The sequence below is a fragment of the Euwallacea fornicatus genome, chromosome 18 (assembly GCF_040115645.1).
Source record: "Euwallacea fornicatus isolate EFF26 chromosome 18, ASM4011564v1, whole genome shotgun sequence".
Lineage (NCBI taxonomy): Eukaryota > Metazoa > Arthropoda > Insecta > Coleoptera > Curculionidae > Euwallacea > Euwallacea fornicatus.
In genome coordinates, this window is record NC_089558.1 from 2809856 (window position 1) to 2836750 (window position 26895).

Sequence of the window (26895 nt, forward strand, 5' to 3'; positions counted from 1 at the left end):
CAATTTTCAGTTGTCACGTGATAGTTAAGGAACAAAACGGATAATAAGTCACGTGATAGAAAAATGAGAGAGACGAAAACAAAATATGCCATAACCTTAAAAAATTAATAATACACAAGAAACTATTCGAATTCAATGGAAAAGAATGTGGTTATTTAAAGATTTATTTTCTGCGAGAAATACTTTAACTTGGCATCTATGCAGAAGTAAGGGTAATGGATATGGTATTCCATTTTATAATTTTATCACTTCACATTCATTGTACCTTCCTCAAAAGAAAATGCTAAAAATTCTAATTTATACTAATTAGTTTATCAGAAGGTTCTGTAAGCATTCGATTTAATGAAGAAAAAAACAACCCAACTAACTACTACACAGAAATTACAACGTTAAGAATTTATCCACAGATCCTGCTGAACTCTTCCACTAACAAAAAATGGGCATAAAGGACTTATGGAGCATTTTGGACCCATTTTGTGAGAGACGTCCCCTTTATGAACTGCAGAACAAAACTCTTGCCATAGATTTGTCCTGCTGGATTTGTGAAGCTCAAAATGTAGCTGATTACCAAGTACAACCTCGAATGTACTTGCGGTAATAATCATATCAATTTAGTATTTTAGTTTTATGTGATACTTTCAGAAATTTGTATTTCCGCACCTGTTATCTTCTGCTCATGAATGTGAGCCCAGTATTTGTGCTAGAGGGCAAAGCTCCAGAGCTGAAATATGATACAATTAGTGCACGAAATGCTGTGCAATTTAAAGGAGCAAAAGCAAAGACTGCAGGAGTTAAAACTGGAAAAGACAGATCCAGGTAAAAATATTGTCATATTTCTGTCATATGGCTTAAGGTGGGATTACTTAGGTTCCATTTTGTGTTGAAACAATGTGAGGAAATGCTCAACTACATGGGCCTTGCATGTGTTAAAGGCCAAGGAGAAGCTGAAAGTTTTTGTGCATATTTAAATGAGGATGGTGTAAGGGCAAATTTTTTGTATTATACTTTGATGAAGAATATTTTTATTTCTTTATTTTATCTTGAAAAATTGCAACTTTTCCTGTATGAGAATTTGTGAGCCTATATACCAATAAAAGCAGCTTGTAGATGGGTGTATAAGTCAAGATTCCGACTGCTTTGCTTATGGAGCCAAAGTGGTATATCGAAACTTTTCAATTTCAACTCAGGGCACACAGGTAACAAGTGGAGGATCTGTAGACGTTTATGATATACGAGTGGCAAATGAACGACTTAGTACAGTACCCTATAAGGCCATTGATTTATTAACTTAACCAATTCAACCCATAGATTTTGGACGCAACAAAATAGTGGCCATGGCCCTACTTATTGGATCTGACTACTCTGAGGGAGTGCATGGCATTGGCAAAACTTCAGTATTAAAATTCTTCAACACAGTCTCAGATGAGGAGGTTTTAAATAGATTAAGGTATGGTGGGAATATTAAAAATGTGTTAATCTCTTTCATTTCTGGCTCCATGTATATAGAAGTTGGAGGCAAAAGGAAAATCTTTATACCACCTATAAGAAACAATTAAATGATAAAAGTATTTGCTCTTCCTGTGGGCATAAAGGCAAGGTGCAAAGTCATGCAAAAAGCGGCTGTGAAGGCTGCAAGACTACAAAGGGTTGCGAGCCTTTTGAGTACAAGGAAGACCGTTTAAATACCAAAAATGAGATTGCCATGAGGAGTAAAGCCCTTGAAGACCCACATTTCCCTGATGAGAATTTAATACAGGAATTCTTGGTGAAAAAGGACAATGTTAAACAGTTGGATTTGAAGTGGAAGCAGCCCAATCTTAAGCATTTTGTTGTAAGGAAAGCGAAAGTAACAATTTTTGTGTATTAAAGGGCAGTTTTTAGAACTTTGCAGTAAAATTTCTTCAATGGGAAGAGCTCTATGCATTTGAAAAAATGTTGCCAGTGCTGACAAGGTGGCAATGCAGAAATCCTGAATTTTTGGAAGTCAAAGATGCACTGAAAGGAGTTGTGAAACCGGAGAGGATAAAGAAAGTTAGGAATCCAAAAGGTAGGTACTCTGAACGCTATAAAGTAAAGAGTAATAGTACTCACTTTGCACCATACTACTAGGAATCATTAAAGTTAAAGCTTAATATTTCGGCAGCAGTTTAATTAAACAAATTTCAAAACACTGCAAAAGGCACTCGCATTCATTTATACGTTTTAAAATTACAAGACTTTGAAAATGACCCGAAACTAGACTTAAAAATCCATCGACACGTATTTATACAAAAATTCGTAGACGGGAGTGTAACTTTTTGATAAGGAGACTATCGAAACAAAACAATAATGCTCCGGTTATCAGTGTTAATGGCGTCTCCGCCTTTCTTCCAATTTCGCTTGCGAAAACTAACAAATTTTGAGTGAAAATGTGAGAAAATTTTGGAAAAGTTCGCATGGAATTAAAGGACAATTTCACAAAAATGTCATAAGTGTACGTAGGAGATTACACCTTGCTGAAAACAGGTAAAAGACGTTCTTCGTTTCGATTTGGTTCAGAACTACCGGGAATTAATTTCGTTTACAAAGTCGTTCGACGACCGAGAAACAAACTTGGCAAGAGCTCAATTTGAATTTCGCTAATAGTTTTTTGCAACGTGACAAAAAGTCCTTCGCGGAGGTGCGATCAGTGCAGTATTGGGTCAAACATTATCAAATATCGACATTTAATTAAACTCTGTTTTTATGTTATAAAGATAATTTGTTAAAATCTTTATAGATTCAACTTTACTGTAATTTATTAACTAGGTCAAAAAAGTTTGTAAAACTACTTAAAACGAGCATTTACTTTTAAAAAATTAGTATTTTCTTGCACTCCTCAAAACTATTATTTTAAATTTTTGCATTATTTTTTTTATTTAAAACGTATTATCGTTATTTCTTCTTAGTTTGGAACGATAGGAACGGCGAATGAAACGCAAACAAGAAAATATGCACTACAGTATGTCAATTTAACTAATTCTTAAACTAATCTCACAGTTTTTTCCCACGTGCGGCCGTATTTTGAACTAAACTTTCCGCAAAAATAATAGAAATGGTGTATAACTATAGATCTATCTTACCCTGATTTACTCCTATCCCCCCATCCTGTCCGTGGGACTATCCTCCCTTCACTAGCCTTCCAAAAAGGGGCAGAACACCCAATTATCGTTTTATTCCGCACGACGAAGGTCTTATTTGCCTTTGCCCAACCGCTCGACTGAATCATCTAATAAGTGATACCGGTTCAAACCATGCAAAAAATCCTTTAAAGCTTGTTTTCGGCAAAGATGTACTCGCAAGTCGTACCATAAAGAACGATCAATACGCGGCTCCAAATACAGTGTTTCCAGATTTGGTTAAATGGGAGAAAAGTTGCGCATTTTAAATTAACAATTATTAAAAGAAAAGACAATTTTCAAATTTCCTTCTTATCGTTCCTGCGGTATGGTGAGAGAGAGGGAGACGAAAATCACCTTTTTCTTAACAGTTTTTCTTATAGGATTCTACAAGGCCGTTTGGTGTTATTTCCCATTTCGTTTGTCAAGAATGACCAACTTTTTTTGTCAAAAGACAACCCTGATAAATTTTTCTGTCGATTTTAACACTTTTTTGTTACAAATTCATTGATATACCCTACTTAGTAATTCACGTAATGCTTGGGGTTTTTTTTATTTAAATATCTATCACAGTTTACGAACCCCTCTGTTGAACGTCTTTCCTTGAATATTTGTGTATCAAAAACTATACAGGGTGTAGTATATCATCATGGAAATATTTTAGAGGGCGATAATGCAAAATCAGCAACATAATAAAACGTGCTAATAGATCTATGAGATCTATCAAAAACATATTTTCAATATACAAGGTGGCCAAGTTTCAGATATGTGTTTCTTTCACTTTTGGATTGAATTATAATTTTTTACAATTTCGTACACCTATTTTTTTTAAGTCGCTCGACAACAAAACATTAAATTGTCGGCAACCCTATACAGGGTGTTGGGTCATATATGCAATTTTATGGTTTGTATCTTTTTTTGAAATTCCCCCTCTGAATTCTGAGACCAAATTTAAATACCTTCCTCAATTCTTGGACTTTTTGGTATCTTGTAGTATTTTTGTCTCTTCCACTGATTTCTTAGCATTTGCAAAAATATCTATCAATCCAAATTAGGAATGTAAATGATTCAGTTATCAACAATCCGAAGCAATACGAAATATTTAATCAAATTCCTCAAAATAAAAAATCTAAACTAAAATAAAATCATAAAAACTGTTGAAAATGTGCCACTCTGCACATGGAAAGGCTATGTGTTTTAGTCTGCACGATGATATATTAAGAGTACATCCTGTATAATAAAATTTTGGAAAATCCAACCGGAAGTAACTTGATAGGTTTTTCTGTTTTTTAGGAGTTCCAAGCTACGAAATAATCTGGTCAGACAATAATGACGAATTAAAGGATTTAGTTCCAGAAGACCAGATAGCCAGCAGTAATACTGACAAAGAAAAACTTTGGTCGACGATAGAACCTCAACTGTTGGTAGAAAAAGCGTATCCAGAGCTAGTGGAGCAGTTTAAGCAATCGAAAGTTAATCCCAAGAAAGTTCGAGAAAAGCGTAAGAGAGACGTAAAAGAATTATCTGAACAGTTGCAGAATGTGTCAATTAGTCAACCCTTAGTTAAAAAGCTTACAAAGTCTCGAATCGCTAAAACAAAAAATATCGATGTAATTGAAAATCCAAATTCAAGCATCAAACCGTTAAACACTAAAAAGGCAATTAATACAAACACCAGGAAACACAAGGCAAAAAAAGTCGATGTTGCTCAGAAAACTTTGGACACTTTCGTGAAGAAAGCCACATTAAACTCGTACAGCCAAAAAGCAACTTTAAGCCCCATAGAAAAATATTCCACTCCAGTTAAAGGCACTAGGAGTGAGCCCGTATTTGATCTAGATATGTCATTATTTAGCGATGAAAGTGATGGGGACTTATCGGATATTGTAGACAAAATCATTTCGAAGAATCAGGCAGCAAACAAATTTAAAAATATAGCTGAAAATTACCTTAACAATCAAGGAAATGCCGATATTACTGCTTTAAACAAAACACAATACAGTCACATTAGCAACAGCGCAAGTTTCTTTACAACTAATCCTGGAGATGATGTAGATATGTTTGAAAGGGACTTTAATGAGACTTATAAGGACTTCCGAAGCGACACAGAAGAATATGAGTTTGATGATGATAGTGGTGAGGAGGTTGAACATCCAAAGGAATTAGATTCTGATGACAGTTTCTGTGAGAAGAACTATATACCTTTATATGATAGATTAAAATTAAAGATAAATAATTGATACAACAAATTTAATAATATTGGGAGATTAATACATTCCAAGATCTATTAAAGTATTTGAAGTGAATTCATGAATAAAATATCAGTTTGATTTTGGCGATAATGATATTTTTTATTGGGTAATTAATACCAATGATTTCCACTTCCTTTCCAAGTAATCACACGGTACCTAGATGCCCGAAACGAATCCAAGTCCCCCCTGATAATGACTACATAACTACTTAAGGCTCCTAGCTGGAAGGGGTATTCAGTTCTACCTGGAACGCCGTGTACCAATGACGCTTTTTTGTTTAAAAATTGAGGAGTCGACACAGGCACTAGTCGATTGACCCTATTCTCTTAAAATAATCAAACTTTGCGTGGAAGCCAAAGCTTAAATAAGCTTCTATCTGAAGTATGAAATGCGTTATCAATTGCCGCAGTACTTACTTTTATGTATGGCTTTCAGGTTAGCTCTCCGAGAGTTCCAGTTACAAGATAATTATGGAAAAAAGTTAATTTACTCAGAATTCAAATTTATTCACTTTTAATTTAAAAAAATTCAAAAATATCATGCAAGAACACAAAAATACAACGCCGAACATTTAAAAGTGGTTAATGATAATCATATCGCTAAATGAAACACAGAAAAAGGAAAATACCTGTATTGAGTATGCCTCCTCTAGGAATCCTGTCCTTATGATAGAAATCCCTTTGACGAATCCTAGATAAGGCTAAATTTGGGGGACCTTTCCAACATTTCCGACTAAAGCGATTAAAGACCGAACAGAAATCCTCATTAACAGATGTGACACTCTTTAAATTCCTTTTCTTTTTAAAACATCCTTTAAGCTTATTCGGACAGATTGCTCCGCAAAATCCCAAGTTTTCCATTTTTCAGACCTGGGATAAAACATCAATGTACAATTAAGTCGGAAGGTGTATTAAAGCAATATTTTTTGTGTTAATACATGAATAATGTACTTCTGTAAAAACCAATTGCTACTTCTGCCTCTATTAATTCGTGGAGTAAGTCTGAATAACGTGGGAAAGCTCACTTCTCAGTGAGGTTTTCGCACGATGCTTGAGGCATGAAGCAACAAATGTAGCAAAAAAAGGTATTAGAGCAAGAAAACGGAAAGTGAGGTTATGTTTGCTTTGCTATTTACCCTCATTCAGGTCCAGATTAATCCTCGGATCCTTTCGTTTTTTATCCTATCCTCGGGCAAATCCCTCCGTAATTCGTTCCCAACCTACCCGCAAGTTTGGATCGTTATAGCAAAAAATAAAGATGAAAGTTATCCCAATTTTTTGCCATGTTTTAAATTAGAGCCAATCTCCAGAACAAATATCTAATATGTGGTCTAAATTAACTTTTGACTAATTTAAGAAACTTTTCTGAATGGTGGCTTTTGTGAGAGTAAAACGAAACCCCCCTTCCCCTTTAAGTTTTACAAACATCCTTGAAATCCTTAGTGATGTTTCCATTGCAATCCAGAGCTTAATTTATCCTCAATTTCTGTTGTGTCCCTCCACATTTATCCCACATGGCTCAAGAGCCCTTTCCATCAGTATTTTCCTTTTTATCCAACGTTGTATGTCCAACATTGAAAAACAAAATACAATATTAGCCACTTATCAAAACTACACAGTATATTTTGCAAAACTCATCCGAAACACCACGAAGATTGTTATAATCATAAACTGAAACGGTGGCGTTTGAGTGGAGTTCGGATTCGTATCATGATCTTAATTTAATTATTGAAATCTTGCACGTTATTTACAGGAAATAACCTCGAGATATGGACAATAATAATCATTAAAACTGAGAGCGCAATACACATCTAATATGAGCGTAGAAAAGTAAGGAAAGCAATTTTTAATGATCAGAGGCAAACGCTCTTCCCAAAGGTAAACCTAGAAAAAATACAGTGGTGATAACAAACAAACTTCGAAATTAAATAAGATATTTTTATCACTTAATAAAATTATCGGAAAATCAATAAGCAATCACTGGAACTCATTGATTCATGTTCCAGTGACTGACTGACGTATCACATCTAATCGTGTACTTAAATCTAATAGATACTGACCTACTTCGATCCTTAAGAACGAGATCTGCTCCTGGAATAGCTCCTTTTGACCGGGCTGTAGGTTGGAGAGCCTCGTCTGCGTGGAGAGAAAGAGCGAGACCTCGATCGCCCTCCAGAACGGCGGCTGTCGCTTCCTCCTCTGTCTTCTTTCACACGGATGTACGCTACTTCACCCTGCAAATAGACGTTTTAAATCCTTAAAGTGTTCTTAAACTTTCCGTTCCGGTTATAACAATGTCCCGCATAACCTTCATGTATAATATATCAATATGAAAAAAAAAACAATATAATTGGTGCACAAATGGAAACACACTTACTGGAAATGTTAATAATTAAAACAATTCCCATTATTATCTATGGACTTTTGTCATTTATTGGATAGATGATAGATGCCGTTAAGATAGAAATTTAGTGTTTTTGAGGTAAAAATTATTTTTTTAATCATTTGCGAACTTTCAAGAACCACTTGCCACCTCGATGAGACTGCATTAATCTGAATAAGTTAAAACTGAAAGGAATTAAGTCAGAGAATATGCCGCATACTGGAGAGCCTAAAGAGAAAATGACTTCTTCCTGGGTTCGTTTTATTGTATACGGTCGAGTATTGTCACGCAGCAATATTACTTTCACTTCCTGGACCGCGTAAAGGACTCTTTTTTTCTTCAGAGTTGCACATAATTTGATTATTTGATTCTGATAACGTTAAACTGCGTCAGATAGCCCAGAATCTAGAAGTTCTTGGTAATAACTTCCAATCTCACCAGCCAGATAATGAAACTTTCTTAACTCAATATTTGATTTTGTAAATAAGGTTAATTGCTGCCCTAGATCAACCAATGCTTTCCTACGTTTAAGATTCTTATACAGTATCCACTTTTCATTGCATGCAATAAGTTTATGTAGAATTTGTTTGTTTTATACCAAGAAAGCAAGTTTATGCAGATGTATTCTCTTTAACTTTAATTTTAACTTTTTTCGTATTCAGTTAGATTAGAAGGACCTATTTTGTTTTTTGGAAACTTTCCCATTACATGCACTCAAAATTAAATTGCTTGGTGAAGCATTCCTAACTATTCTACAACCTTTTTTTCAGTTTGACATGGATTTATGTCCAATAAAGTTGGACTACAAGGGGTCTACGCCCGAACCTCGATCGTTCTCAAGGCAAAAATTTACCTTCCAAAATTCCTTAAAACACTTTAACTCCACAATCCAAATTAATCATTTCTGTAGTTTTAGCAGCTTTTTTTTTCAATAAAAAAAAAACCTTAATATTCTTAAATTTTGCCTGGAAATATCCATCACTTAATTGCATATTTCATGTACCGAATGACAGCTTCAGAGCAACTGAAATTTTTATCAGTAAAGAGCAATTATTAAATGGCACACACAAAATTACAGACTAATTGGATGCATTTATGTAAACATTTTAATGTAATTAACTTCACTGCTCAGTTTGTTTTTGTACATCTATTATGAGTAAAACTTCTACATAACAATTACTATTAAAACTTCTGAGCTACTCACCTCATGAGACCTAAACCTGGAATCATCCAGCTTCTTGATGGCATACTTCATATCCTCATATCTCAAGAATTCCACTACTCCTGAGCCGTCCTTAAATGCATCGGCAAAACATACATCTCCAGCTTCACGCATGTGGTCCTATAATTTAATAGTACCTCTTCAATATTTCATCAAAGCCCTTTTTCTAGTTAACATGATTCAAACTTTCAAAAAATATCAGTAGAGTGTATAGTGTGATTAATGTCAATATGAAGTGTTCAATGTAACACAATGTACAGCATAATTAAAAATCAATTTTCTACCCATTTTATATAAACCTCATTGAACAGAGGAAATATTTTGTTCTCACACTGAGTAACAGTTGCAAGTAGTGATAATCTCACACCTTCAATATTTTATCAAGAATTACCTACCTTCAAATCTTGCCAAGAACCACTGGGTGGTAGTCCTGTAACTAAGACACGGTATTGACTTCGTCGGGCCGGAGGGCCTCGGTTTCCCCGACCGCGGCTGCCTCCACGGAAACCACCACCACTGCTGCTGCCACCCCCACGGCCTCCACCACTTCCTCCTCTGGGAAATTCAACCCGGAGGCGATAACCATCATAGTCATAGCCATCTCGGGCATGTACCGCATCTTCAGCATCTCTATGTAACAATAATATTCATTTTTTTTTATCCCGGATAAGTAGAAAAGAGGTCCGCAGATTCTCGTCATAGAGAGTGAACTGTCTACTACAGAGAAGACTCATACAAGTACTCACCTAGGATCTTCAAATTCTACGAAGGCAAAGGGGGGTCCACGCCGATTTTTCAAATCTACGAATGTTACTTTACCAAATTTGTAAAATAAATCTTGAATGTCTTTGGTGCGGATATCTGGGGGTAAATTTCCAACATATATTCTGCAATCGTTTCTTCCTCCGGACATATTTAAAAGGTATTGCTAAAAGGTTTATTTCAAAAATTGCAGATTTGGGTTGCTGGACAAATGAAGTAATATACTAAATTTAAACAAGAAACAGTGAAAACACAAGGAAAATGTGGAGCAGAAAAACGTTGAAAAGAGAGACAACTTTTAATGGCGATGGCCTGACGCGTCTAATTCTGCTAGACTAGACATGCGCATTGTATTGCGCATAAGGCACAGATTTCGACAACCGTCATAATACACATCATTTCTACTACGACCAATCCGAGTGCTTTGTTACTGTCAATTTCAAATTCAGGTTATGATGAACTTAAAAATTTTGTTCTTGTATGATTTTTGGATTTCTTAAACAAATAGACTCGAAAAGTAGATTCAACTCAATTTTACTCTTCTCACCAGTGCTGACTAGAACTACAAATAGTATGAACTAAATTTTTTTCCTAGCAAAACTCAAATATGACTGAAGTAGATGTTTTTATAAGCAATTACACATTGGTTGATCCAGAAATTTACCAGCTATGGATAGAAGGATATACAGGTAATCTTTAACGAATATTAATCCTCTAAATCCAAATAACACCACAATCATATTGGAGCTAGTGAAGCTGTAGCGATCTTGGACAAGAAAGGTCTAGGTAAACAAACTGGAGCCACACTAGAGCTAATTGCCAGTGATGTGCTGGACCATTATCGCACTTATTCTTTACTAGAAAAACTGTTAAATAATCCTTACAAACTAAAGGAACAATCAGCCTTTCAAATTGAACCTGAAACCAGGTTGCTGCTTATTGAAAAGTATTATGAATTTGATGATGATGTGGTTAGGGAGTTGTTGGGAAAGAAATTGAGTTCTAAAAACCGTAAAGATTTGGATGAAGTGTCCGATAAAACTGGAAAGCCTTTAAAATCTTGCAGGTATAGATACAAGTATTGCAGTTGCAGTAACTATGTGGTGTTTCATTAATAAACTCAACAATGATAATTTCACAATAATTTGTAAAATTGTTGAAATTAACACTGTAAAAACAGTTTTATTGAAATTTTTAGGAGACAATTTGACAACATTAAAAGAGTATACAAAACTGTAGAGGAAATTCCTGGATCAATTATAGAAAACATTAGAAAATCATTTTATGTTTCTGAAGAATTAGCCAAACAATATGCATGTATAGTATTCCTATCCTCTATTAGATTTGAAACTTCAAAAAAGGTAATGATTCACCACCAGCCTATTCTTTTGATATAAGTTCACAGAATTCTACTTGTGCAGAAACTGAGCACAATGCAGTTCTCTGCCTGGAAAAAATGCTGTGAAGCTATAATGACTCATTGGACATATAAGCTTATTGGACCAGAGTACTATGACACTGAGATGGACAAAGAATTTTTATTGGAATTGAGGGAATTAAAGATTTTATTGGACAGAGAAAAGGAACACAAACAGTTAGATTTTGCCAAAACTCTTTAGATAAGAGGCAAATGCATTGAGCTTCTTTCAGATTGGTGTGTGTTAACTTGAAACCAAAGCTGTTACAGAAAAGTTTTACAGAACTGGATGCAAATTTTCGAAAATATACAGCAGCAATTTTAACTTTAGCTTCAACTCTGCATCGGTCTAGAGACATGAAAAACTTGTTTGTGGAATTTTCCCAGATATTAGATTTGTTTAAGACTGGGAATTGGACCACCCATGATCTGCAGCAGTTTTTCAGTGCCTATAATTCCTGTGCATTGGAGCTTGATGCAATTAGGTAGAAATTGTTACATTAGCATTGCTTCATTACTTATGAAATTGTTTTATCTATTTCAGAAATGACCCAACTCTAAGGACTTCTTGGGAAAAATATATGAAAGTTGTAGGAGTGTGTATGGTGGTAATGTATGCTGCACCTTAAAAATTGGAGCTTAAATAAAAATTGCATCAAGAAATTCTGCAAGTTAATGTCACTGTGAAAGTGGAATAAGGCATAATTTTGCAAAGTTACTGTGAAAAAAATAACTAGGACTTCCGGAATTTTTCAGTAGTAGTCATTGAACATTAATGTATGCTGTACATTATGTATATAGAGTATTTAAATATGTAACATTACAATATGTAGATATACTATGAAAGAATTTGAAGATAAAATTGTACGTAACGTTTTAATTTATGTTCATTTGAAGAATATATTAAATTTCCTTTGAATTCACCATATTGTCAGAAAAACAATAGCTGGCCAAATAAGGAAATTTGAACTTGTGAACGTATATAAAATAGAAATCAACAAGAAATATTTTTTACAATTTTCGGCTAATTTTACGCTGTTTTCCCATATATGGTAAGCAAAATTAATACTGACTGATAATATATTGCACATATGGCCCCAATTCTTAATTCCAATAGATGTGACGAAAAAGGAATGACGTTAATTTTATCCTTCATAAAACAATGGCCGCGAAAAGTCAAATGACTTGATTTGAGTTTCTTGCGAGCCGCATGTTGCCAGTGAGTCACCTATGGTACCGGCCGGTCGTTATATTAAAAGCTTGTTTTATTCAGATATTCATATTTGGTTATTTATTAAAATTCCTTTTTGTATTATTCAAAGCTTCCGGGATTGATATTTGGAAAATTAAATTATTATTATTATGATGTTTGAGAACATGTGGCAACAGTAGCAAGATTCGGACATTAATGGCAACAATGGCAAGATCCAAAAATCTATGGCAACACCGGCTGCTCCTTACTCAAAATGGCCGCTGCGTGAATCTCCAAGTCTGCTTTTTATTTATTTTTTTGCAGGAAGTTTAATTAATATTTTGATTATATTTGCGAAAAAGGACGTTGGTAAGACTATATCGCTTTTATATTTCCTAACACTGCTGCCCTCTTTTACCTAGACCCTCTGGTTATTGTGTTTTACGCAAATGTTTATTTATGGATGAGCAGCAGGAACATTAATACAAGGGAATGTCTTAAATATCTAAATAAGTAATTGCGAACTTATTCTAATGGGAAAACCACAAAAGGCACGTGTCGACAATTCAAAAGAACGCATCTAAAAAACAAGTTGAATCTCTTCCCTTGGCTTGATGGGACATACTCTATTTATAGCCCATTACTTTTATTTCGTATTAAATGTGACATATTTTAGAAAATAGCCAGAAAGCGGCTATTTTTACCACAGTGAGAGCGTTTTTTCACCTTTCTTTCGGCTTTTCAGAGCCGCACTAACGACATGGTTTGCGAAAAGTACAACTAAATAAGGTCAATATTACACTACTGCAGCCTGAACTTGGCTCTCATTCAGCAAGTAAATATGCCTGTGTTAAGCCCTCATAGGAGTTCGTCTTCAGGACTCTCAGGCTCCTATAGATCGACTTACAGTTCACCTTTGGATCGATCTTATTATGGAGGATATAATAATCCTCGTGTTTATTCTGAACGATTTACCACCAGATCCTACACAGATACAGACGGAAGAAGAATATATTCAAGGTAAGGAGTGGTCCTTTATGTTAAATGAAGGAATAACTTTAAAATCTTATTATTTTTTAATAGAATTTTTAATAAACAGTAATTTTTGGATCCTCCCACATCTTCATAAGCAAATAATAATGAGAAACAGGGAATCTGTACACATAATGACAAAAATAAAATCTGGCTGGCTTCATAACCTTGTTTTTTCTAATGAACAATGAAAAGCTATTAGATTCAACAGATTCCTGCATTTGCTAAAAGTTACTGGCAATATATGTGTTTTCACTTTAAATGTAAAAAGCTCAATTGTATCTATAGTAAGAAAACAAGAGCTATCCATCTGAAGTAATTATTGCATTGTTGCAGTTGCAAGTCTTTTTTGGTAAGAACAAGGCCTTATTTATGAAATCTCAAGAATTTGGGGACCAGTTAACCTAAAAAAACTAAAATACTCAATTTCATTAATTTCATATTACCTTACTACTTTCAGAAGTGGATCCATAACTGAAGATGGTGTCACAACTAGATTTCATGAAGAATCAAGAGAGGATTCTTTATCCAGAGATAATGGAATTAGTTCTATCAGAGAGGGAAGCCTTTACGATTATCCCATACGTAGGCAAGTCGCAGTGTCTACATTATTCATAACACAGATCATGTCAAATCTAATTTTGTAGGGATAATTCTTCAAGTAGATCAGATAGATTGTCAACATCAGGAGTTATAGAGTCAGTGGCCGAATTAAGGAATAAATATTCACCTGCCAATTATGTTCCAGCCATTTACAGAAACAAATATGAGAACATCTCCAGATCAAAATCAATAAATGATATTGGTAAGAATGCTGATACAGACTGTTATAAATAAACTTGAGAGATAAGTGAATAAGAATGTCTCAAATGCTTCAAAAATCTAAATGTGTCAATAACTATTGGGACCCTTTTATTAATCTTGCATATTGTGAAGAATAGAAAGGACACGAATTCGAACGTTTTTGGCCATATTTGGCAAAGTCAGCAATGCACGCAGCAAATTTATTTGCGATTAACATATTTCATCGAAACTTTCCCAATAATTGTTAATGAAATACAGCAGACGCTCGATAACGTAAATATGGGATAACTAAAACTTGCGCTAATGTAAACACATACTTCGTTCTATAGCATCAAACGGAACACGCGATAATGTAAACAATGTATACGCTCGATGACGTAAACAACTTTTTGCGACGGTGAATCGCCGATTTATGTTGGGGATTCACCTTTGCAAGAAAGTACGACAAACCTGGCAAACCAAGCCAGTCGTAGATGGTGTTTAGAACACGTTTATACATACGTTATAACAACCAATACATTGCATGCGTTAATACATTTTTACGATCATGGCATCCATGTCGTATAAAAGAAAATGTTTAAAATTAAGTGAGAAAGTGAAAATTATAGAAGAAGTTTCATTAGGCGCTGGAGTAACACAATTAGCAAAAAAATATGGTGTATCAAAAGCAACAATTTGCAAAATTAAGCGCATGAAAAGACAACTTTTACAAAGAACGTGCAATACATTTGGAGGACCGGGAAATAGAAGAACTTTAAAAAATGCAAAGGCACCCAAAATGGAAAATTCTCTGTATAAGTGGTTTTTACAACAGCGGGAAAATCATGTTCCAATTAGTGGCGAAATACTTAAAGAGAGAGCTAAATTGTTAAATCAAAAACTGAAAGAAACTGAAAATTTCGTTGCTAGTGATGGCTGGCTGCAACGATTCAAAGGAAGATATGGAATTCGACTGTTATCTATATCTGGTGAAAAATTATCAGCACAACCACAATTAGTACAACCATTTAAAGAAAAATTGATAAAAATCATTAAAGAGTTAGATTTAAGAATGGAACAAATTTACAACGCAGATGAAAGTGGTCTTTATTGGAAAATGTTACCAGAGAAAACTTACGCTGCATCATATGAAAAATCTGCTCCGGGTATAAAAACAGAAAAACAACGAATAACGTTTTTGGCCTGTACTAATGCTAATGGTTCACACAAGATAAAACCATTGGTAATAGGAAAAGCACAAAATCCACGATCATTTAAAAATTTTAAAGTTCCTGTTGATTATGACTGTTCAAAAACCGCCTGGATGACTAGCGGTATATTCCTGAAATGGTTTCATAAGCGCTTTGTTCCTCAGGTATAACAATAAACAAACACAAATGATCTGTGCATAATTTAAAGATGTTTTTCAATTTGTAGGTAAAAAATTTCCTAAAAGAACAGAAGCTTCCAATAAAAGCGTTATTACTATTGGATAATGCACCATGTCATCCTCCAGAACAACAACTGAGGAGCAGAGATGGGTCAATTTTTGTTATGTACATGCCTCCTAACGTAACATCAATAATTCAACCAATGGACCAGAATATAATAAGACTAACAAAACTGTACTATCGAAAGTTTTTACTTTCATCTGTTTTGTCTAAGAATCCTCAAAACATATCTGATGCTTTAAAAAAAGTAACATTAAGAGAAGCTGTCACAGATTTACATATGGCCTGGAGTGAACTTAATCAGGAAACTATTGCAAAATGTTGGAATAAGCTGTTTAGTACCAATGATGAAGATAATGAAGAAGAGAATGTTCCCTTAAGTGTAATTAGAGAACGTTTGCTATCCAGCGTTGACTCTATTGTCAATAGTGCATCATTGGATGTTGTTAATTTATTGAAAGTAGTGAATCCTAACACTGTTTGTACCTCAGCTGATATTAATATTTGGAACGAGGACAAACTAACGAATGATGCTACTAAAGATGAGAACAGTGAGAATGATGAAGACGATTCCATTGAAGCAAAAAGTTTGGTGACTGATGCCCAAGCTGTACATATATTTAATGAAGCTTTAGATTGGGCTGAAAGAAAAGAAGTGTCATACGCGGATATTTTAGTTCTTCGTAAATTACGGGCTCAGGCATTGGAAGATAATGCTAATCGCAAATTTACGCAGACTAAAATTGCTGATTATTTTTCTTCTAATTAATAACTACTTATTACTACAATAAAAGAATATTTGTTAATTTTTTATAGGTATGTTAGTATTAAACGTTTCTTTCAATAAATCTTTGAATTTTTAAATTACGTTCGCTAATGGAAACATTTCGATAATGTGAACCACACTTGGTTTTAATTAGTTCACATTATCGAACGTCTGCTGTAATTGGATTTTTCCGTGCTTTTGTTATACTTTATAAGGAAAAAAAATTTTAGCTTGGTTTCTCTAGGTTTGCCGCCAATTGAATCAAAATCCACAAGTCCATCTTCAGGGTTGTCGCGCAAAAAACAGGTAACTCTTGACGATACTGGCAACAGCGCCGCTTCGTCCGCTAACAGCAATAACGCTAACTGCAGCAGCAACAGCGCAAATAATAGTAAACACGGCGGAGCAACTAACGCGAATAACAGCCGTAGTTTGGCAGATTTGCCGGATATGGACGCGAACGGTAATCGACGCGCTAGCGTTGCTGACTTGTGCAGGCGGTTCGATGATAGACCGCCACGCACGGCCCCTGCCAGGGTCGTGGGAGGCCGACAAATAAGACGGGGCGACGAAGCGACCGCGAAAGTTCATAGAGAGGTGTGTTTTCACTCATTGTTATTTTTTTTTCGATAGTAAAGGTTGCGATGATTATCCGGGTTTGGTAGTTGCAACACTATCTCTGATAATTAAATTTTTGGCCAAATCGAGCTGAATTTTTAGGATGACTTATGTATTTTGAAAGATACAAAATAAAAAATATTTTGATCTATCGCCTGGCCAGGAACAAATTCCAAACATATTCTCCTGACAAAAGTCCAAACTCGAAAATTTTAATGTGAGCTAATTCATTTTTAAAATGTTCCATTTAAAATCACTCTGAAAATTCAAACGACTCGTCATTTGGCCAGAGGCTCGATTTTCAACTTCAAATTCTTAACATCATTCAAAAAAACGTTACATTTTAAACCAACTTGGAGAATAACATCTCCACCTCAAAGTTTAGTTTCTTCATGTAGCATTTTTCCACACACAAATCATACACCTCAGCCATCCTCACACGCATTTGTCCGCTTTTGCAAGGCTTCTCCGGCCCCACCCATCAAGTCGGCAGCTTTCAGTAACGGTCATCTGTCAGACACGCCGCTTAGCAATGGAAGTAGTAGCCCCACCCCTGTTTCGCTTAGCAATGGGCGTGCCAGCCCCTCCTCCCCCGTGCCTCATGACAACGATGATGGCTTGCTAGAAAATGAGCGTATGGATGAGGTATTAGAGATGCTGTTTAAAGCTAATTCGTTGTTGACACTGGTTGTTATCAAGCCATATGGTTGTTTTTTTTTTTTAGTTTAAAATGGATAAGAACGGAATTTCAATTAAATCTGGTGACTCTGAATCCGCATTTACCAACGTCACATGCTTTTTTCTTAAAACACACCGAGTTACAAATCTTGAGCAAAAAATCGCAATTGCCTTTGTAAATTAGAATAATTAAATCTTGCTTTGGCTCATGCTTCCGTGCTTTTTTGACAGGAGTTTAGCTGTTGGATCAGTTTAACTATGGTCACGGTGATTTTGCACTGATCAACATACTCATCGTGTATATATCATCAGGTCTATGACCAGTTCCAGCAACGAATATTAAATACCTACAACCAACGTTTTTGGTTGAAACTGACGCCTATTACAGAGAGAAAATTCTTCCAAGCTTGAAGCAAATGGCGACCAAGAAAAAGACGAAAAAGTGAACGGAGAGGAAAAAAAGAAAAGTTCCAGAGTAAACCAGTGTGCCAGTTTTATACCGAACGAGCCGCCTAACGATGAGTTGGAGAGCGAAAACGAGAAGATTGGAAGAAAATACAGCTATGTAAGTAGATAATAGCGGATAATTATTAAACAAAAAAACCTCGCAGTAGATGCGAAACCGTAATAGTAGAAGGTTGATTGAGCATCTGACTGAACCTACTTTCCCACATGGCGGTCAAATTAAAATTCTTTCAAACCCGTGAAAATTCATTAACTTGTATATATTTTGCTACCGAACAACAAATGCCGGACCGGTTAAATCGGCAAGTGGATGTAGGCTGAGACATGTATTAATCCTAGGCATGTCTCCTTGCATTTTGTTTTGAGGATGACCCAGTTCTTGCAGTTTGCCCCTAATTTTCTTCCTAAAATCCACATACAGTGTGAGTACTATTTTTCGTTCAAATTTGGTTCCTCCCACCAGTCCCCTTCACGTGCCATTATTTTGACAAAATCACCTTAAAAATTTCTACGTCAATTGCGTAAGTACCCAAAAAAATGAACTCTTAAGAGCAAACGGCGACCTTCGTACCTTCGACGTCAACAAATTTAAAACTATGTTGAAGAAGCGACCTACTCCGATACTCTTAACGAGGGAGCAAATTCTGGTAATGTACCTCTAAGCACACAAAAATCTCGGGGACTAATAAAATTTTATTAGGAATATAATACCAAAGTAAACAATCACTGTTCATTGTAGCAATTGATCTTAACGATAAACGGCTCTCCTCGTAGATCTCTTCGATAAGGAGTAGACCTGTGACCTCCTTTTCGTCCACATTCTCCGTTCCACCTTTGTTGACCTTTATTAGGCAGTATTAGCAACCAAGTTTAGTGCGGGTGAGCCTTTAAGGCATTTAGTTAATCTGAGGCGGTACGTAATTAATAATAATGAAAATTCAGCTAGTTTACGAATCTCATTGCTAGCCTTTCTAGTAAAACACGCATCAAATCAAAGTTTACTAAGTTTCATTATATAATTTAGTTATTGTGCCCTAAGTGGATAAACAAATTTAACTCTCGTTTTACTCAAAATTTAATTTCTTTTTGTACATACTGTAATAAAAAAAATGAGAAGCAAATACCTATGACACCGGACTAGGGACGTAGCTAAAAAACTAAAATGTAGTGAGTTTTATTGCAAACCATCGGTTCGGGATATTCGAGTTAAATTAAACCTGTATTTGCGAAAACTCCCTCACTCCGGACCTGCAATCGCCCAACTGAAATCACGCTCTTCTTTATAATGCTCGCGAAGGGATCGTTAGCATTGAACGACATACTCGAAAATCTCAAAGATTACGTCACCAACTGTAGCAGGAATGGAAGTTTACTTTCTATCTCGATATTACCCTAAGAAATAAGCGAAGATAGGTATATGATCAAGGAACAGACGGCGATGTGATGCGCGATGAGCAATGATAATTATGTATATATATATATATATATATATATTTGTAGATAATTTTGATAGACCAAATTACACATAATGAAAATATGTGAAAGTGTCGTCTAGACAAAAGGCAAAGATAAATAATAGATAGGCACATCATATATGTATGTTAATGGATAATGATGTGTGAATTGATTACATTATCGTTAGCGAAAATGTCGCTAAAGCTCCTCGACGACTCATCCTCCGTTCTAAACCGCGAGATATTTTTGATACCCCGTTAACATTTGGAGGAACGATATTTTTAGATTGAAACGTGTGTTTTTTCTGAATCGTCACGAATAATATTTAAATTTGGGTGTATTGCTTAGTTAATAATTGATGTTTATCGTCGATAGTTTATGGCTTACACCGCCTGAAATTTACCTTTCTCGCGCTAAGGAAATGTTTATCATCCGGTGATGTAACATTTTGACGAATCGTTCGGTACAAAGTGATAACGACGAGTGTAATGATAAGTTGACGTCTCGACGTGTGAACTAGCATTTAATTTATAATGGTGATCGGGAGAATCTTGGTGATTATCTAATTTTTTTTTCTCCTAATTATTACATAAACCACCTGTTGCTCCTCATAGAGGGGGCGGACATGGCCAGCATTGATATGATACACAATTTAAACTATGTTCTCATTGTTATCTGGAGCATTCTGCTACTAGCAATAGTCTACGGCTTCGCGGTATGGATTTTCGCGAGTTCTTCGCGAAATCTGAGACCATTTGCTGCCGAGGGACGCGGAAAGTATGAATTTTGTTGCTTAGGCGGAGTGGTACGTGATCGTTTTGTATCGCAGCATTTTCGAAAGTAGATTGTGGGAGACGGAATTCGGAAATTTCAGCGTTTTAGTCACCAAATAGGCCGACACCCCAGTAATCAAACTTGGGCATATACTGTGACTATCTATAATGCGTAAATTTATCTTCGGCAATACGTTTGTCATGTCTTAAAAAAGCAAATTGACACCGGGTGGTTACTGTTGCAATTATTGTAATCAGAATTTCCAAAAACGATGGCAATCACTAGATTAAATTAGGAATGAGGTGCGCATTTTTATTTACATTTACTCATCTTGGTAGTAGATTTGTACTGCTCTGGCTTCTGAGCGTTGAATTTATCAATTTTACATTGAAATTTCGCCTTGGGCTGCTAGTCCAGTTTGGCGGAAAATTTTATGATATTGAGTGGGTTTATTCGGCTTGTTTCAGCCACGTTGTCAAAATAAACGGGTGCATTCACTGAGTGTTCCAAATTTTTATTTCTAAAATCGACCTCCTTTTCGCTGAAAGATTCATGGTGATTTGAGTAGGTTTATTCAGGTTAGTTCAAGTTGGTGTAACCCTTTTTTTCCCTTTGCATATCGATATGTCTAGAATCGCTTCATATTACAAGATTTTTTTCTATTATCCTTTTCCAACATTTGTTATGCCCTTGTGGTTCAGATATTTCAGAAGCCGAACAGATAAATCTCTTCGACGTGGATCCTGAATAACCATTGAAATGTGCAACTTTTTCTTGATTTAACCGAACTTATAACCCTTAATATGCCATTTTTGTTTATTATTTTGTTGCGCTAATTCAAATACCAACCACCGAAATATTCCTTATATTACTTACGTATACGGTACTGATGTCAAGCTCATTTAGACCTCATTCCAATTTTTCCGCAGGACGTAAGCACATCGACTTCAACGGGCGGCGGGACTAAGGGAGGAGCGCGTGGCGCCACTACCGCCGCGGGCACCTCCCTCCGACGCTCGCTAGTGACCCTGTCCACAGACGGAGATGACGACGATTTGGGACAGACGCGCCTCGGCTTATCTTTAGACACCAAGAGCGGCCAAGGATTGGTCGGATTACGGAACATTGGAAATACTTGTTTTATGAACAGTGTTCTGCAGGTATTTTATTAACAATTTTATAAATAAACGCTGCTATGTCATATTTGTAGTGTCTGAGTAATACCAGGGTATTGTTGGACTACATTAAGAAAGACGCCTACCAGAAAGACGTTAACACCTCCACGTCTGCAATGAAAGGTTTGTTAATAAGAGTTTAAAAACCTGAAATTTCATGTAATCTGTTGTAGGAGCTCTGATTAAAGCCTTCGCGGAAGTCATTAAGGAATTGTGGGCTTACGATTCATCAGGCCCGGTAAATACCGCAGCTTTGAAGTCGCAGATTCAGAGATTTGCACCGAGGTTTATGGGTTATTCTCAGCAGGACGCGCAGGAGTTTTTGAGATATCTTTTGGAAGGTTGGTTTTGGGTTCTTTTGCACGGAGCATTTTCTTTGAAAACACGCGTTTTGTTTTATTTGAAAAGGTTTGCATGAGGAAGTGAACAGGGTGACCATCAAACCGAAACCGATCACCACAGATATCGATGACAATTTGCCGGATTCGGAGAAGGCAGCCGAGGCCTGGAGAAGGTATTTGAGGTCCGAGGATTCCTTCATAGTAGATGCCTTTGTCGGACAACTAAAGTCTACTTTAAAGTAAGAAATTTTCCTTCCTAAGTAGAATGCAGACAAATCTATATACTGAGTTTGATTTAAACAAATGCTGTGTATGTTGTTTGACAATATTTTCCCTATTAGATGCACCCATTGCGGACATTGCAGTGTAACTTTCGATCCGTTCTGGGATTTGTCGCTCCCCTTGCCGTCAGGCCGAAATGCAGGCCCGCTTCGTTTGTCGCACTGCTTGGAATCATTCACTAAAGAAGAGACGTTGGACGGTGACGAGAAACCGAAATGCGCCAAGTGCAATGAAAGGAGGAGGTGTACGAAGAGCTTTACCATTCAAAAATTCCCGCAAGTAAGTATAATTAAAGATAACTGCTGTGACCGTTCTCCTTAACGTTAAGCTAAGCTACGCAATGTGACATTAACTGTATGGTTTCCAGAAAAATGTATTTCTTTTTAAAGGTCCTAGTCATCCACCTGAAAAGGTTCTCACCTATGGAACGATTCCGGGGCAAGCTAAACACTCTAGTTGAATTCCCGTTGGAAGGTTTGGACCTTACCCCATATGCGGCGGAAACCCAAAGTGGTCCCAGCCCTAGGTATAATTTGTACGCGGTGTCGGAACATTCAGGTACTCCGTATTCGGGCCACTACACCGCCCATTGTAAGAACCCCATAGATGGAAGGTAAGTAGTTAAATTCATTCCAACAAGCCAATAAACTAATTCTATTCCGGTAAACATATGATCAGTAATCGATTGCGTGTTGCTGTGTATTTTTCTGATGTTTCGGACCTCTTTTATTTTTCTGATAGAAGGAAGTAATATTTTATGTTCTGATAAATTCTTTTTAGGTGGCATGAATATAACGACTCCCGGGTGAGTTCTGCCTCGAGCCGATCCGCCATCTCTCCAGAAGCATACGTGTTATTTTACGAACGCGAGGGCGGGGGAATCCAACGGTCATGTCTTTAAGTCTCTAAACAACATTATTGAGGCTCTATTCAAATAGCGACAAATACAGGTTTTCTCCATTTTAGAGGTAGCTTAAATACGAAGCAATTTCGTAGCAAGCAAGAAATTTAAGGTCAAAGTAGTTGAGCTTTCGATGGTCGGGTTCCAGTCTCTTAGCGAAACCTGTATTTTCATTTTGGTAGATCCTTGTAGCCATACCGTTTGGGCGTTTCCAAACCAAATTTGTACTTATTAAGTTCACCCGTCTAGTCCATTATTTTGTGTTTTCAGATGGGAAGTGGTTTTTGGAGAAGATACAAGTGATATTATTGTGTTTTTTTTCTTTTTTGAAAAGGTTGTTCTCGTGTGTACATATGATACATTTTGTTGACTATTTTTTGTATGTTCGACAACGCTTAACTGTCTTCGAATAAATTGCAGTTTTCCAAGGAATTGCAATGTTGTGGCGTCACAAATATTTACAATTTAGTTGTTTTGTTTTTACTTATTATTTAAACGTCTAAATGTTTTTATTATGATAGAGGTTTCGTTCCAAAACCACTTTTCTTCGAATTATTATTTTTGATATCTTTAAACCCGTTTTCTCTGGCGTTTCGCGTGTTTTGGCCTTTTGAGGTAAAGGCCGCTGTCCGGGAGGGAAAGGGCGCTGTCCTGCACATCCCACTACTCACTCTTTAAAACAATGGATACTCTTAAACACAAATTCTATGAGAATGTAATATATTCGATTTATTAAGCTTTGTATTGAGAAAATTGTTTTAAAAGCACTAACTTAATAAAAACTGTTTGCAAAGTGTTTTATTTCCTTTGATACGTCAGCCACGTCTTCTTTATCCTATTAATATTCTGCCCAGTTCGGATGTCGAGGTTTTAATAGTCATTTTCTTTTCTTAGCAAAAATTAAAACTGACTTATGTAATACCTATACACGAGTACGACTCAACCTTGTTTCATGGTACGCTCTTCAATGACCACAGGGAATTGCCGTATTGAAACACGAGAAATATACATATACATATTTAAGCACCTTGTATTGTCGACCATTAGTACAAACCTTGGTTTAGACATTTCACTCCCTACTTGCAAAACGAACCTTTACTGTACTAAATACAAAACCGCTACAGTTGACCATAAAACTATAAACAATAATATAACAACAAAACAACCACATTGAAAATGCGCTCGCGCGACTACTGCGAGTAAATAAGAGTTCAATCAATTTTCAGTTTAGCTTACAGCTGTCCTAGATTCTAAATTAAATGTTGGAAACAATTATTGCATTTCTGGATCACATAACACTGCAGTCAGGATTTGCCGATGGGTCAGCACTGGGGGGCATTGCCATTGGATTTCCTGTGGGGTCGAATTGGAAGGGTGTATCTACCTCTCCAACCAATTCTGCAGGGGGTTGACCATAATCCTGAAGCTGAAAGTCAAAACGTTTTGAAACCCGGCAGGAAAGTTTATAAGGAGATAAATACCTTTTGCATGAGGCTCAGAACCTTTGAAAACCTCTCCTTCTTCACCTCTACACTGTCATTTGCCTTCTCTTTGTTCAGTTCTTCCAACACCTCTTCCATTAATTTTTTCTGATTTTCATATCTTTCCACCTCTTCTGTTGGCAACGTGTTTTTATTTTTTTCTAGATATTGTGGTAGTTTCTCTACAAAATCTTGAAGACTAGGCGCCAATACTTCTTTTGACAGAAGCCCCTGCATCATACCTATAAGGAGGTCCTTCTTATTCTAATAAAAACATATTCTTATTATTAAATTGCCTTGCATAAATGGTAAAATTTCTCCCTCCTGTCCTCCACCTGCACCCCCAAACATCTTCATCAAATCGTCTTCATTGAAGGGCGAGCGGAGACTCTCTTGCCCTTCATTTAAACCTTAAATATATTTGTTATTAAGTTTCAGATTGATATATTATTAAAGACACACCTGCGATTGCTTGAGATATGCTTGCAGCAAAATCCACTGACTCATCAGAAATCTCAGTAGGATTGCTTAGCACCTGCTGTGCAGCATCTGCCATCTGCTTTAGTTTTTCCTGAACAACATCTGGTGATATTTCATTATTTGGGTTGCCCCCCGCCAAAAGTCGAGCGAAGTTTTCTTCAAATTGCACTGCGGCTTGTTGAACAAATTCGGTTGACCATTCTTGAGGGAGCTCTAATAAGAAAATTGATCCGTGAGAAAAAAAGTGGTTTATGCAAAAGAAAAATTGTTGATCCTATTTTAGTAATAATACAGGGAGTTCCACACTAGCTGGAACATTGGGCAACTTGCATGAAATTCTTTTGAAGAACCTACAACGTGGCAGAGAGTATGGCTCACCCTGTATAAAACCCTACCTGCTGCATTAATAACATTTGCCTTCTCAGTTGATTGTGTTCCAGCTTTATTGTCTTCTGAAGATTTGGCACTAGGGGTGCTGTCTCTAAAATCTTGGAGGGCACCTAATAAGTAAAACAATATATCAAATCAAATGAAAAATAGTTCTATGTGCTGTGAGAGAATGGGTAGTAATGTAAAGCACTATTTGATTCTCAAAATTACCCGAAGTTTTTCCTATTTAAAATGCCTACATTTATTGCTGGTTTTAGAGCTACTTGATGCAAAACTACTGAAGTGCCCATTAATTAAGTTATTTTTACATGGTTTATTAAAAAGCTAATACTGAAATTGGCAATATGAAATTTAACACTATTTCTTATGCTGGTTCATTTTAACCTCCCAATTCAACGAATCCTCCAAGTCACTATCAATATCTTTCACGACTTCCTCCTCTTTTTTCTCCCTTGATGTCCAACCGAAATCACTTAATCTTTGTAAGATAATATTCAATAATAATTCTCCACTTGTCTTGTTTGTGGTTGCATAATTGTACGTCGGCCTCGGTTCTCTTCTACCCCTATTTGCAAGGACACTAAGCCCCTGATAACACTTCAATAATGTGGCTCTTATTCAATGCTTTACTTACTATCCAATAAGTCTGCAAGCTCCTGATCCTCATTTTTGGGAGTAGACTTATCCTGTTCACTCATTTTTCTATAAATATTATCAATGATTTGCTATTTTAGCAATTTATTTGGACTTTTGACTATTCAGTTTCTTAATTAACTTAAAATTGGGGGTTGGGATCAGTCTACAGTATCATGTAACCCTATCTATTTTTGTTATTAATTTAATGTGAATTTTAAGCGTTATATTAATTATTTTCTAATAATCAAACTAAAATTTTTTTATGAAATCGTGATGTAATTAAACGAATAATCAAGAATTTGCATAGGAATTTTTCTGGAGGAAATTTGAGTTGAGACATCACATGAAGAAAAGCTGCATGTATGGCAGGCGTCAAAGCCATACACCATACTGTCAAGATACTCGCGTTCATAACTACACCTAGTGCATGTGATGATCGTTTTGGCCTATGTGGAAAGGCCTATATGGTCTTCTCACAGATAATTTGTTAGTACTCACTCTCATTGATGAAGAAATTTAGAGAGTCGTTTTTAATCCACAACTTCCAAAAAGAAATTGCTCCATTTGTGGACTTTGAATTGGACCAGAACCAGGATGGAACGAAAACTTCTAACTTTTAATCGAAATGGCAGTTGGAGGAAAATCAAAACATTTAGAAAAATTAGGTTATGTATTGTTGATTACCTGGAAAGAGAAAGTCGTGCGACCCAAAATTGCTGAGTTTTCAATTGTATATTATTGAATTTGAATTAGATAATTCAGTAGGAAGGCAAATGGCTTCAGCAAGCAGTACTTCTGCCCGTTCCTTATTTCAAGACTCGAA

The 26895-nt window shown here is 36.0% G+C and overlaps 6 protein-coding genes across 14 annotated transcripts; 4 read left to right on the plus strand and 2 right to left on the minus strand.

The window, feature by feature from the left end:
- Positions 1 to 117: 117 nt before the first annotated feature.
- On the plus strand, positions 118 to 5479 carry Gen (XPG-like endonuclease). 4 transcript variants are annotated; one of them, XM_066292705.1, is made up of 9 exons: positions 118 to 206; positions 408 to 594; positions 643 to 816; positions 868 to 979; positions 1101 to 1254; positions 1309 to 1447; positions 1507 to 1831; positions 1882 to 2047; positions 4431 to 5479. In XM_066292705.1, the coding sequence occupies exons 2-9, from the start codon at positions 437 to 439 to the stop codon at positions 5375 to 5377; spliced, it is 2175 nt and encodes a 724-aa protein (XP_066148802.1). In that variant the 5' UTR covers positions 118 to 206; positions 408 to 436; the 3' UTR covers positions 5378 to 5479. The 4 variants fall into 4 exon arrangements, with proteins under 4 accessions (XP_066148802.1, XP_066148803.1, XP_066148801.1 ...); XM_066292706.1 differs by having other exon boundaries at positions 126 to 212; XM_066292704.1 differs by having other exon boundaries at positions 159 to 206; positions 319 to 594.
- A 395-nt stretch (positions 5480 to 5874) lies between these two features.
- SF2 (splicing factor 2) lies at positions 5875 to 10070 on the minus strand. 3 transcript variants are annotated; one of them, XR_010733042.1, is made up of 6 exons: positions 9740 to 10070; positions 9389 to 9623; positions 8976 to 9113; positions 7449 to 7622; positions 6525 to 7272; positions 5875 to 6258 (listed from the first exon to the last, which is right to left on the minus strand). XR_010733042.1 is itself a non-coding variant. In XM_066292719.1 (5 exons), exons 1-4 carry the CDS (start codon positions 9904 to 9906, stop codon positions 7461 to 7463), a joined length of 702 nt encoding a protein of 233 aa, XP_066148816.1. In that variant the 5' UTR covers positions 9907 to 10070; the 3' UTR covers positions 5875 to 6934; positions 7449 to 7460. The 3 variants fall into 3 exon arrangements, 2 of the variants coding, with proteins under 2 accessions (XP_066148816.1, XP_066148815.1); XM_066292719.1 differs by having other exon boundaries at positions 5875 to 6934; XM_066292718.1 differs by having other exon boundaries at positions 5875 to 7272.
- A 128-nt stretch (positions 10071 to 10198) lies between these two features.
- Positions 10199 to 12052, plus strand: Fibp (acidic fibroblast growth factor intracellular-binding protein). 2 transcript variants are annotated; one of them, XM_066292714.1, is made up of 6 exons: positions 10199 to 10444; positions 10503 to 10821; positions 10954 to 11116; positions 11177 to 11349; positions 11406 to 11657; positions 11717 to 12052. In XM_066292714.1, exons 1-6 carry the CDS (start codon positions 10363 to 10365, stop codon positions 11799 to 11801), a joined length of 1074 nt encoding a protein of 357 aa, XP_066148811.1. In that variant the 5' UTR covers positions 10199 to 10362; the 3' UTR covers positions 11802 to 12052. The 2 variants fall into 2 exon arrangements, with proteins under 2 accessions (XP_066148811.1, XP_066148812.1); XM_066292715.1 differs by having other exon boundaries at positions 10507 to 10821.
- Positions 12053 to 12588: 536 nt separating this feature from the next.
- LOC136344838 (ubiquitin carboxyl-terminal hydrolase 2-like) lies at positions 12589 to 23878 on the plus strand. Of its 3 annotated transcripts, XM_066292697.1 has the most exons (14): positions 12589 to 12733; positions 13110 to 13384; positions 13857 to 13985; positions 14044 to 14201; positions 16641 to 16993; positions 17477 to 17659; positions 18081 to 18257; positions 21316 to 21546; positions 21597 to 21684; positions 21735 to 21902; positions 21970 to 22141; positions 22244 to 22463; positions 22574 to 22797; positions 22965 to 23878. In XM_066292697.1, exons 2-14 carry the CDS (start codon positions 13206 to 13208, stop codon positions 23083 to 23085), a joined length of 2403 nt encoding a protein of 800 aa, XP_066148794.1. In that variant the 5' UTR covers positions 12589 to 12733; positions 13110 to 13205; the 3' UTR covers positions 23086 to 23878. The 3 variants fall into 3 exon arrangements, with proteins under 3 accessions (XP_066148794.1, XP_066148795.1, XP_066148796.1); XM_066292698.1 differs by lacking the exon at positions 17477 to 17659; XM_066292699.1 differs by lacking the exon at positions 17477 to 17659 and having other exon boundaries at positions 16641 to 16702.
- LOC136344843 (jerky protein homolog-like) lies at positions 14213 to 16443 on the plus strand. Its single transcript, XM_066292708.1, has 2 exons — positions 14213 to 15554; positions 15617 to 16443. Exons 1-2 carry the CDS (start codon positions 14748 to 14750, stop codon positions 16397 to 16399), a joined length of 1590 nt encoding a protein of 529 aa, XP_066148805.1. The 5' UTR covers positions 14213 to 14747; the 3' UTR covers positions 16400 to 16443.
- A 211-nt stretch (positions 23879 to 24089) lies between the features above and the next one.
- On the minus strand, positions 24090 to 26438 carry Pex19 (peroxin 19). The gene is made up of 6 exons (XM_066292717.1): positions 26071 to 26438; positions 25442 to 25546; positions 25029 to 25259; positions 24863 to 24976; positions 24567 to 24808; positions 24090 to 24511 (listed from the first exon to the last, which is right to left on the minus strand). The coding sequence occupies exons 1-6, from the start codon at positions 26132 to 26134 to the stop codon at positions 24374 to 24376; spliced, it is 894 nt and encodes a 297-aa protein (XP_066148814.1). The 5' UTR covers positions 26135 to 26438; the 3' UTR covers positions 24090 to 24373.
- Positions 26439 to 26895: the final 457 nt, after the last annotated feature.